Source organism: Myxine glutinosa, chromosome 1, assembly GCF_964187855.1.
Source record: "Myxine glutinosa chromosome 1, kmMyxGlut1.1, whole genome shotgun sequence".
Taxonomy (NCBI): domain Eukaryota; kingdom Metazoa; phylum Chordata; class Myxini; order Myxiniformes; family Myxinidae; genus Myxine; species Myxine glutinosa.
In genome coordinates this window covers 172315035-172327069 of record NC_136261.1, presented here as the reverse complement: position 1 = coordinate 172327069, position 12035 = coordinate 172315035, and the positions used below count along the sequence as shown (strand labels likewise).

Here is a 12035-nt window from a genome sequence, read left to right as displayed (position 1 = left end):
TGCTCTCCTGAATGCTCGTGGAGGTTACACGAAGTACTGAACTGTAATTTTACTGTCCGTAATACCAGTCGTAATTTAACTTTTGTTTTTGTTAAAAAAAAATTTGGCTAATGTGCAAAATACAGAAATACTTCTGGAAAACGTACAGAAGCTTAACACAGTACTGTCCATGAATTGAGTTCGATATCAGTTTCCATCACTTTCAAGGATCAATTTATTTGTTTCGAAATGTCAAATGTGGTTTTTGTTTCTTTTAAAGGTCACATTAACAAAATCTAGAATAATTTCAACATAATTCCAATGAACTTTTGGTTCTAAGACATCTTGAAAAGTAAGTTCACCCGAACAAAAAAAATATTCCATATTAAATGCCAAGTCTGTAGTATAAATTCAGGAGGCTACTCCTGAAGTTGTAAAATGTTTATCTCAAGTTAATATTAAATTCCAATTTGTTGCTTTCCATAAATGCCACATGAACAAAGATTTTGCAGCTTGTGGAAATATTGTGAGAATTCATTGAATTTCTTCCTGCTTCTGGATATAGAGCATTCTCATGGTGACGAGCACTTTCTGACTTTCGTTATTGAACGCTCTTGCAACTAGATGGTATTCATAGAATACTTACCCTGCGCAGTCAACTTGTTGCGAGCCAACTCTTCTGTTTTTGAACATTTTTTTTTCTTTGATCCAAAATGGCTGCCAGACCACGTGAGTGATGGCATCATAAATTTACATTCTCAAATATAATTGTTGCATAGATCATGCTCAATACATTTTAAACTGATCAGACTAAGCGTTGTCCCTGTCGAATTATGACGTCATAATTATGGTACCAATGGCGTCATCGTTCACAACACCTATTCCCCGTATGGAGTTCTTTACAGTGAGCCATGTTTCAATTTTTTCCATGCAGCGGTTTTGGAGATATAGAGGTGCAACATTTTTCGGTTTTTCCAAGATGGCGCCTGTACCACATGACCTATGACGTCATGATTATCATTAAAATATTCTAAAGAGCAGACGCTCCTATGGTGAAAATTTCGTGTCCATCAGAGCAACAGTTGCTGAATTTTTTTTAAATATTGATCGGATAAATGTTGTACTTGTCGAATTATGACGTCATAACGAAGGCACCGATGGCATCATCATTAAAATATCATTTTCCCCATGGGGAGTACTCGACAATGAGCCAGGTCTCAATTTTTTCCATGGAGTGGTTTCAGAGATATAGAGGTGCGAATTTTTTTTCCAAGATGGCGCCTGTACCCCGTGATATATGACATCATAATAATCACTAAAATATTTTGCAGGAGTCGCCGCTCCTATGGTGAAAATTTCATGTCAATCGGACCAACGGTTGCCGAGAAAATGAATTTTTAAAATGCAGACACGGCACACGTACGTACGCCACTGAATGCTTAACCCCGCTTTTCGCTTCGTGAGCGCAGGCTAATTACTAGTAGTTCCTAGAAGCAGGGGTTTTCTGGAATACACATATACTGTCCATACAAGTGGAAAAAGGGAAAAAAACGAACTTACGATTTTTCATCCTCTGTGTTGCTGCTGAATTTCAACAAAAGTAGGAAGAGAAGAAAAAAACAACAACATTATTTTCAAATCATCATAATTCAATTCAGATTTAATTGCATTCAGAAAAGTTTTTGCTATATTAGTCAAAATCAGCTAAGGTGTAAGGTCAGCTAAGGTCAGCCAATAAGTGTCCGCCATTTTTAATTTCCCCTTTAAATTAGTATCGACTCAAGAAATTAGCCAAATTATGATGGTATGTTTTAATTCAATATACAAAGAGACAATAAAGACAATTTTATGCAGTAGAATCAAACCAAAATATGAGAATAAATAAATAAATAAGTAATTGAGGGATCATTTTTTGGCATTGATTTTTGTAACATGCTGGGATAGTGGGATACCCACTATGTACAGTAATTGCTTATAGATCTTTCCATTAATTTCAAGTGATTATGTCTCTAATTCAGGGGTTCTTTACCTGTGGTCCATGGACCCCTTTGGGGTCCGTGGATGGGCTTCAGGGGGTCCATGAACCAGGCACATATAAAAGAAAAGTCCACTCTCGGAACAGTTTGACAGGGAGGAGTTCATTCACGGCTTGGCTTATTTGGCGGATATTTTTGGCCATATGAATGTGGTAAGTCTTTCGATTCAATGCCCGGCAGTCACCATTATGGATGCTGCTGAAACCCTACAAGCTCTTTTGGCCAAGCTGCCACCGTGGAAGATGAAATTGGAGGCAGACAACTATGCAAACTTTCTAATGCTGGAGGAAGTGCTTCTGCAGGATGGAGTCGAGAGAGACAAAGCCCTGTCAATTTATCTGCAGGCAGTAATGTGCAGACACCTGGAAACACTGCAGAACTCTTTCGAAGGTTACTTCTGCTCAGATGACCTTAAAGTTGAAACGTGGATTCGTAATCCTTTCCTTGCTGATATAAACTGTATTAATGATGCAGACCTTGCCAACGATGACCTCATTGACCTGAGGACAAAGGAAATGATACGACATGAGTTCAACTCGAGGAGTCTTGGAGAATTTTGGTGTTCCTTGACACAAGCCCACCCTCGTCTGGCAAAGCGAGCTGTGGGAGCTCTGATTCCGTTTGCAACCACATACTGTATCTTTGCGAGTCAGGATTTTCAGCACTTGTTACCATCAAAACGAAAAGTAGAAATCGATTGGATTTCTACTTGTCAAAGACCACTCCCCAATTTCATCTTCATATTGAAGCCAAACAACAACAGCCTTCTCACTGAGATGTACTTTTGAGCAGAATTGAAGTTTATTTTTTGTTTAATTTGCACAATTTGGATATATTTCATTTTATTCAGGGAATGGTCATTGATTTTTGCGTGAAAAAAGTGAGATATATTCTTTGTAAAGATTGTTTTTTTAATTCTGATTATGACGGTATGTGAAGGAAATAATTTTCCGATGCAATAAAATTTATTCATTGTATGCAAAATTTTGTGTTTATGTGCTTATGTGCATTTTTTCTGGGGAGGGGTTTCTGGGGAGCTTTCACCAGATTCTCAAAGGGGTCCATGACTCAAAAAGGTAAAGAACCCCTGCTCTAATTGATGGGAGGTATGTTTCCAAAGCTACCTATTGTATACATCATATTCATCTCTCAAACCTCCTCTAAATGAAAAGACAATATCTTGACAAGTGCACTTTCACACATTAGTATGTTTGTCAATACTATAGTTGTCATGACCCTATTTGTTTATTCAAGAAAAAAAACGTATCGTGATAATGCATCAACCACAGTAGAAATCGTTATTTTGCAGGAATATCACGTTTTACGCCCCAGGAGCCATTTACTATCAAAATTTAGCGGTTTGAAGAAAAGTTATATCCTCTCCGTCAAAAATATAATGTGCTTAACCAATGCAAACATCTCCCGCCTGCCGAGGACAATGTGACCAACCTGCTTCCCTGAAATATAAATTTAGTCCCACGCGTGTACTACGTCATCAGATTTTGTTGAAGAAGATAGCAATGGTGGTTCGTTCAATCTGCTGTGGTGTCTGTCAGATGAAGTAACGTGCAGAATAAATAATGCACGCAAGTACAAAGCCGTCTTGAAATTGTGCAAAATGAATCCAAACGTTGTAAAACTTCAAAGAAATAGTTCTCAAATCGAAAGAAAGAAGGAAAGAAGGGTTTTTCCTGAATAAAGCAAATACATGTGTTTGAATTCACTGTTTTTACCACTATTTCCCGAGTCAGATACTGTATTTCAAGAGAACAAAATAGATGCTGATAAATGTAACCCCTTTGAAATTTGTCCGTCAAAATAACATGCGCAAGCACCCCGTGTGAAGTTGAAATTGGCTCCTGCCTGCTCGTACTTTTGTCTTCATGGCATTGTATATCTCATGAATAGTGTGTTCGTATATTTTAGGCTTGTTAGGTAAGATTTCACCTTGACCTTGTTAGGTCACCACAGCTGACTCCGCACGTGAAAAAGCTGAATGCCTCAACTCTGTGTTTGCCTCTAAATCTTGTGTCCCAAACCCATCCCTCTCTGTACCCACCATACCCAGTCGTACCCAGCTGCTCCTGGACTCTGTGTCCTTTCCTCCTGACAAGGTGGAAAAGTTTCTGTCCACCCTCGACTCTGATTCTGCAACTGGACCTGACGGCATCAGCCCACGGGTCCTAAAATCCTGTTCTTCCGCTCTTTCACTCCCTCTCACTATTCTCTTCACCCTCTCTTTTGCTCAAGGTCATCTGCCATCTGCTTGGAAATCAGCCAATATCACCGCTTTACACAAAAAAGGTGCAAAAACAGATCCTAGCAACTACAGACCAAGCAGCCTTCTCCCAATTATCAGCAAAATAATGGAATCCATCATTGCTTCGGATATGAAATCTTTCCTCTTCTCCAATGGCTTGATCTCTGATCATCAATTTGGTTTCAGACCTGGTCACTCTGCTCTGGACATGCTGCTTCTGCTGTCTCAACAATGGATGGAGGTCCTCAATGCCAAACAGGAAATTAGAGCCGTCTCCCTTCACATATCACTTGCCTTCGATATCGTCTGGCACCCCGCTCTGCTCACCAAACACTCCTCCTTTGGTATCCATGGAAATATCCACGCATGGCTGGCGGACTTCCTCTCTAGTCGTAGTCAACGTGTGGCCCTGAATGGGTTTCTCTCATCTCCTCTTCCTGTTCAGGCTGGAGTTCCCCAAGGCAGTGTTCTGGGCCCTGTGCTTTTTCTGGTCTTCATCAATGATCTCTCCGACTCTCTTGAAAATCCTCTCTATCTCTTTGCTGATGACTCCCCTCTCTGCCGCTCCATTCCTCATCCCTCAGATCGGCAGTCTGCAGCCTCCTCGCTCTCTGCAGACCTGGACAAAATCACAGACTGGGCAAACAAGTGGAACATGTCTTTCAATCCTGACAAATCTCACACTCTTACGATGTCTCTCCGAAAAGACCGACTGGACAACCCTCCCATCCACTTTCTGAATAATCCTCTCCAAGAAGTTCTGTCACTCAAGCTTTTGGGTCTCACTATCTGCCATGATCTTTCCTGGGAAAACCACATTTCAAATCTGGCCTCCAAAGCCAGTCGCCGACTGGGCATCCTCCGTCGTGCGAAGTCCTTCCTTGGCACACCTGAGCTCCTCACCACATATAAGGCTTTTATCCGCAGCTCAATGGAATACTGTTCCCCCCTCTGGGCTGGTGCTCCTGCCTCACACCTAGCTCGTCTTCACGCTGTTGAAACCAAAGCATTCAGAATCATTGGAATCTCCCGTGATGAAGCTACCTCCGAGAGCCTTTCACTTACTCACCCGCAGGCAGGTTGGTGGTCTTTGTCTTCTACCGACTCCTCTCCGGCCTTGCTCCTCCAGCTCTCTCTGGGCTCTGTCCCCCAAATATTCCTACAGGTCGCACAAGATCTGCCTGCAACCCTCTTATTGTTAAACTGACAAAATCAAGACTCTCTGCTCACCTTCACTCCTTCATTCCTCTTTTCTCCCACCTCTGGAACAAACTCCCTCACTCTCTTCAATCCCACTCCTCCCTCCAGGTCTTTAAAACAGCTGTTCACCACCATTTCTTATCTTCCCCCATCCAAAACCTTGATCTTTTCTACCCCCGCTAATTTCACCCCAAATCCACTTTTTTGAAAGACCAACTTCTTTCCTAGTAAGGTCGATATATGGAAAATACCCCCTCAACCCCAAAAAAATTGCTACAAAAGGTTTCTCAACTGATTCTGGTAGGGTTTAGTGTACTTTATAACATACTAAAAGTTTACCAAAGGAGGACCCCCGGAAAAGTGTTTTTTTCAAGATGGCGTCCAAGATGGCCACCGAAACCTCTTAATGATCATAACTATGTAACTATCAACTCAAATTTGATGATCTTGGTGTCTATCCCTAGGTTTTTGGGGGCAAGGAACACATTAAGACCATTAAAAATGAAAGTGGGCCATTATCTAACAGGTTGAGGGGGCATTTTCCATATATTGACCTGAAGAATGTGTCGAATTGGATCTAACTGAATAACTAATTCTCATCTTTCTCTTTTTCAGACATGATTCAACAATGAGTGCAAGCACAGCCAGTCAAGCTTTTTGTCCAATCTGCAAGGAGGAGATCGAGGATTCCAGTGATAACTGGGTTGCAATTCAGTGGAAGGGGGCGAAGGGAATAAATGAAGCCAGTGTAAAGCGGAAGGACGATCTTGTAGTTGAAGCCAGTACTAAAGTGCATAAAAGCTGTCGTCAACAGTACATCTATCTATAATTCCAGTAATCTCTGTTTGTACGTTTGTACGTTTGTACGTTTGTCTGTGACCGCTGTTTCTCGACAACCACGGGTCCGATATACTTTTAACTTGCCAGGTATATTGCTGGGGACCCGAGGATGTGCCTTTTCAAGGTTTCATATTAATCGGACAATTACTTACCGAGCTATGTCCAAAAAACGATTCAACCAATCAGAGAGCAGCGAACTATCGCGTGTGCCGAACGTGGTGGACACACTCTGCCTCGGATGGCACATTTGAGAGCGTATTCATTTATTTCACGTTTGCAAACTATGTTGCCGCTATGTTGGCGTTAAACTATGTTTTAAAACTAATAAAAACCATTTCATCTAAATAGAGGGGGGGGGGGGGGGGGGGATTGTCACTGTACTCGCAAGCCGTTCGCCGTTCGCTTTGGCGTTGCGAATGGACCAAAACATTTCATGCACCAAACCATTTCATGTAAAGCGTTCGCCGTTCGCTTTGGCGTTGCGAATGAACCAAAACATTTCATGGACCAAACCATTTCATGTAAATAGAGGGGGGGATATAATTTTAGATATAGATATAGTACGGGCATGCCCTAGTAAATGATAAAAACATTAAAAGCCATGTTGCAAAGAAAAGTAGTGGTTCTGTGCCACCAAAGAGAACCACAAGACAATCAAGTGGAGGTTTTGACAGTGAAAAGGATTGCGTATTCTGTGGATGTACAATTGATTTGGACAAGGGACACTTTAGCTGGGTACGGACTGACAAATTTGTGGAGACAATTGTGGAGGTCTGTGAATCCCGTTCAGATGATTGGGGACATACTGTAAAGGGTCGGATTGAATACTATTTACGAGATTTACATGCAGCAGACGGACTTTATCATCATTCGTGTAGTGGAAATTTCCGGTCCTTCAAGTCTGTGCCTTTAGAGTTCCAGAAAGCCCCCGAAGCCAAGCGCAGAAAGTGTGGTCGTCCTAAAGATGAAGATAAGTATGAAGCATTTCAGAAAATGTGTGCTTACCTAGAACTGAACAGTGAGGAACAACTAACTGTTACATCTTTGAGCCTCATAATGAAAGGGTATCTTTGTAATCCTGATTCGGAACCGTATGACAATTACAGTTTGAAAAAGCGTCTTAAAGAACGCTTTAAGGACTCAATTTTTTTTGGTGAAAGAGAAGGCTTGGACGATATTGTTACGATGAGAGGACAAACGTCGCAGATTCTGAGATCATACTACAAGCAAACGTGTCAGGAAGGCGATGAAGAGTCCCAAAAACGCGCTATTATTGAAACTGCTGCTAGGTTAATCAGAAGTGATATAAAATCTCAGGTTTCTACCGTGACGAATCAGTATCCAAGTAGTGATGATTTAAAACTTGATTCAGCCCTATCGTTCATTCCGACTAGTCTGCGGACAGCACTGGAAACATTGTTCGTTGGGAAAGACACAAGACGCAAGGTTGCGGCAGTTGGTCATGCCATAATTCAGGCAGTTCGCCCACGAGCTGTCATTGCCCACGAGCTGTCATAGTAGTGATCTTGTCATCGAACAAACGTTGATGAGGTCTCTGAAGAGCACTGGTGGTCTAACTCGCAGCAGTGGGATGACCGAGGACATGCGAAACCTTTGGACCTTATCTGCACCTGTAACATCCGAGTACAACATTGCGATGCAGGATTTCACAAACCTAACCTATACTACAAGTCCGCAACACAAAGACTCAACTGAGGCGCGCATCAAAAGAGATGCATCTGATCTCGAGAAAATTCGGATAAAGCTTGCAGCCTGCTCACTCTTCACATCTGATCCTACTCTGAGAAACATTGTCAACGGGATAGTGGCTGGGCCAGATGTGAATGTACATGACTTTGAATCGGTTGGAAACAAGATCATTGAAGATATAATCGGAAAGTCGGCATTTACTTACAAATTCAAGCGGAAAGACAGAGCCAAAACCCTTGGGAATATCTCTGCTGTGAAGATTGCTCCTGATCGTGCCATTGATCCTGCCCTTCTGTTCCAGCGTTTCCTTCTGGTGTCAAGGTCAGGAGATCTTTCCCTTGAAGAGGTTTTGACGTATGAACTAAGCCCCTACCCTCCAGCCCTCTTTGAGACCAGGAACATTCTTCGAAAAGCAGACAAACCTCAGCTTGCTCAGGCAATTCGAGACCATGCTGCGGACTTATCAAGTGAGGCTGTGATGAACTCTATTCCCAAAACAGATTGTTACGTGCTTGATGGTGGCTCTTTGCTCCATCGTTTACCGTGGAACAAAGGCGACTCATATAATGCAATAGCTGAGTCTTATGCAGACTTCACTGTGAGACATTACGGACAAGCGACAGTGGTGTTCGATGGCTATGGTGAAGGTCCCTCCATAAAAGACAACACACATCAGAGACGAGGAAAAAACCTGCACCCTATTGTTAGTTTCACTGCAGAAACAGAGTTTGCAGGCAAAAAGGATGACTTTTTGTCTCGTGACAAAAACAAGGCAGACATGATTGCTCTCATCAGCACAGCACTAACTAAAAGGGGATGCCATGTCATTCAGTCACCAGGGGATGCAGACGTTGATATCGTTAAGGCAACTGTTGAACGATCCGGTCATTGCACCACAACGTTGGTCGGTGAGGATACAGATTTGCTGATCTTGCTCCTTCATTACTCCAGAACAGACAATGAGATCATCTACTTCCGTTCTGATGCAAACAAGCAGTCAAAAGAACACAGAGTGTATAACATTAACCTGTTGAAAGAAACTTTAGGAGACGATGTGTGCAATGAGTTGCTCTTTGTACATGCCTACTCAGGATGTGATTCTACTTCAAGGATTTTCGGCATCGGAAAAAAGTCAGCCTTCCGGAAATTAGTGAAATCTGATCCTGTCATGAAGTCCTGTGCTAGTGCATTCATCCTTCAAAACAAATCTCAAGAGGACATATCAGATCTTGGCAAAGACCTGATGGTTGATCTCTTTGGTGGCAAGTCTAATGATACGCTATCATCACTGCGCCATATCATTTTCACCAAAAAAGTGGCAACTGCTCAAGCATTTGTCACTTCTGAACGGCTCCCCCCAACATCACCTGCAACAATATTCCATAGCCAACGTGTGTACTTTCAAATTATGGTATGGATGGGGATGGCAAATGAAATGAACCTAACTGAATGGGGATGGAAACAGGAAAATGATCAGTTAATTCCATTATGACCCAAAACAATGCTGCGCCTGACGAACTCTTGAAAATTATCCATTGCAACTGTTTGGGGGGATGCAAATCCTCTCGATGCAGCTGCAGACGCTATGGACTCCGCTGCACTGCTGCATGTGGCCCTTGCCAAACTGAAAACTGTGACAATCCAAACAACACTCAAGAGGTCGATACTGAGGAGGAGGATGACACTCAAAACTGAACGCTCTGAAACGTATTCTATGGACAAAGGTGTTTGTGCATTAGGTGACAGCTGAAGGTCATGAGTTCAATTTCATAATGATTCAACAGCTCAGTAATATCCAAAGTTGTCTTAATGTGTTCCTTGCCCCCAAAAACTTGGGGATAGACATCAAGATCATTAAATTTGAGTCAATAGTTATGGACTTGCGGTCATTTGGAGGTGTTGGCGGCTATTATTGACGCCATATTGGATTTTTGTGTTACATATAATGGCCCACTTTCATTTTTAATGGTCTTAATGTGTTCCTTGCCCCCAAAAACCTAGGGATAGACACCAAGATCATCAAATTTGAGTTGATAGTTACATAGTTATGATCATTAAGAGGTTTCGGCGGCCATCTTGGACGCCATTTTGAAAAAAACACTTTTCCGGGGGTCCTACTTTGGTAAACTTTTAGTATGTTATAACGTACGCTAAACCCTACCAGAATCAGTTGAGAAACCTTTTGTAGCAATTTTTTGGGGGTTAAACTGTATTTTGACCTGACTATCCTGGAAGTCCTTGGTGTACTTGTGTTTATACTTCTCCCCCCCCCCCCCCCCCTTCCCACGCCGCCTTCCCCCAATACCTCTCGCTCCCACACATTCCCGATGTCCCTGCTCTCAAATGTTGTGTTTATGTGCTTCCCCTTCTCTCCCCATCTTGTCTCCCGCTCCCCTTTTTATATACTTTGTTAGTTTGTCTCTTTGATTTGTTTTTGTGATAAATGTTAGCTCTTTCACGAGCCTCGATTCTGTATACAAAAAAAAAAAAAAAAAAAAAAAAATTGTTGTTCTTCTCTGAACTGAATGGAAATTCAAACTGAATGGCAAAGAAGCGAATGGAAATAAATTCAGGGATATGCTGAACGGATAATGTTTTTGAATGTTCACAAGATAGTTATGAAGCCACGTCTTACAATATATTGTGTTATTTGGGAAAGGTAGATATTAAATCACTGTCAGAAAACACTCTTTATGCCCTGAATTTGGCTACAAGGGGGAAAATGCAGGGAAAAGCACAATTTTCTCCCTCAAAAATAACGTGCGTGAGCTGTGAAATCTCGAGCGAAAGGCTCAATTTTATGATAAAGTGGCTACATAACGAACTTATCAGTTGGAGGTAACTTTTATAAAACTCTGGTTTGATATGTGAATAAAGAGTTTTGTATTTTGACATCTGTGTTACACTTTATTACACTTTAGCTGATTTGACTCGTATAAGTAACGACAGCGTGATAAATGATAAATCAAGAGCAGTATTGTTAATCCTGTACAGGAATTTCGATTTTCGATTGGCACAGGAGGAGATCCATCACATCAGGAGGCCTCACCACATATATAATGTGTACTGATTTGGTCACGACATCTGAGGAAACCAGTTTAGGGAAGAGCGACAGTTGAGCATAAATTAATTCTTAAGCTAGCGAGACTAAGCTACAAAGAGCAGCTTGTCTCCTTCAATTGATCCAAAGAGGACAACACTTTACACTTTAGAATGGAGGCAATTATGAGGAAGATCTGATAAAGATGTTTTAGATAATGAAGGGGAGAGACAAAATAAATATAGAGGAGCTTTTCAGCAGAATGGACAGTGATAAGACCAGGGCCACAGTTTCAGGGTAAAGAAGAGGCAGAAGAAACAGTACACATTCAAATTGGAATTACATTGGTACCTAGAAGAATTGGGGATGTAGGGATGTGTGTCGGAAGTGAGAATGTAGGCAGGTGTATTGATTTTGATGTCTGAGCGAGTTCATTCCATGCCTTACAATCCTTTTCATCCCACCCAAAACACCAAATTGTTCCTCTTTCTAAACTTTTTCCAAAGAAAATTCACTACTAAGGCTCATTTATCTTTCCTGTCATCTCCCCTTTTCTCCTCCTCCCATCACAATGTCAATTCCAATCTTAAAACTAAAATTTTGAAAAGTTTAATCTCCCATTCTTCTCATTTGCAAATGTATTTCTCGCATACTGCCTCTTCTTCCCTTCTTTTGTTTCATTCTTGGAAAGCTCGCAAACTCACACCCTGTGCCCTATTGCCTTAATACAGTAGTCTTTCTTTGTGTGTTTAAGTGCCATTCCCTCTATCACGATCGTGATATGAGTCGTCCTTTTACTGATCTTGGGATCCTCAAAACAAACCCATTCTCCATTAAATGCGGGACAATGATGGCTAACTACTCATGCCAGTACACTCCCCCACATCATCCTCTGAAAGCCTGTGTATTGCTACCCCTACCCTCACTCCGTGCCCCACTTCCACTGTGCCTTCCATAAATTCCCAGTCGC

At 41.7% G+C, this 12035-nt stretch overlaps 1 protein-coding gene across 11 annotated transcripts in view; it reads right to left on the bottom strand.

Annotated features, from left to right (window-relative positions):
• Positions 1-12035, bottom strand: part of LOC137431249 (rho guanine nucleotide exchange factor 11) — a 159714-nt gene that overhangs the window by 65414 nt on the left and 82265 nt on the right. For 7 of the 11 annotated variants that reach the window (XM_078780119.1, XM_078780123.1, XM_078780106.1 and 4 more), the window contains one exon: positions 1540-1563. In XM_078780119.1, coding sequence (XP_078636245.1) covers positions 1540-1563 — 24 coding nt within the window. The remainder of the gene's footprint in view (positions 1-1539; positions 1564-12035) is intronic. The other 4 variants (XM_078780134.1, XM_078780113.1, XM_078780130.1 and 1 more) reach the window with 1 other exon arrangement.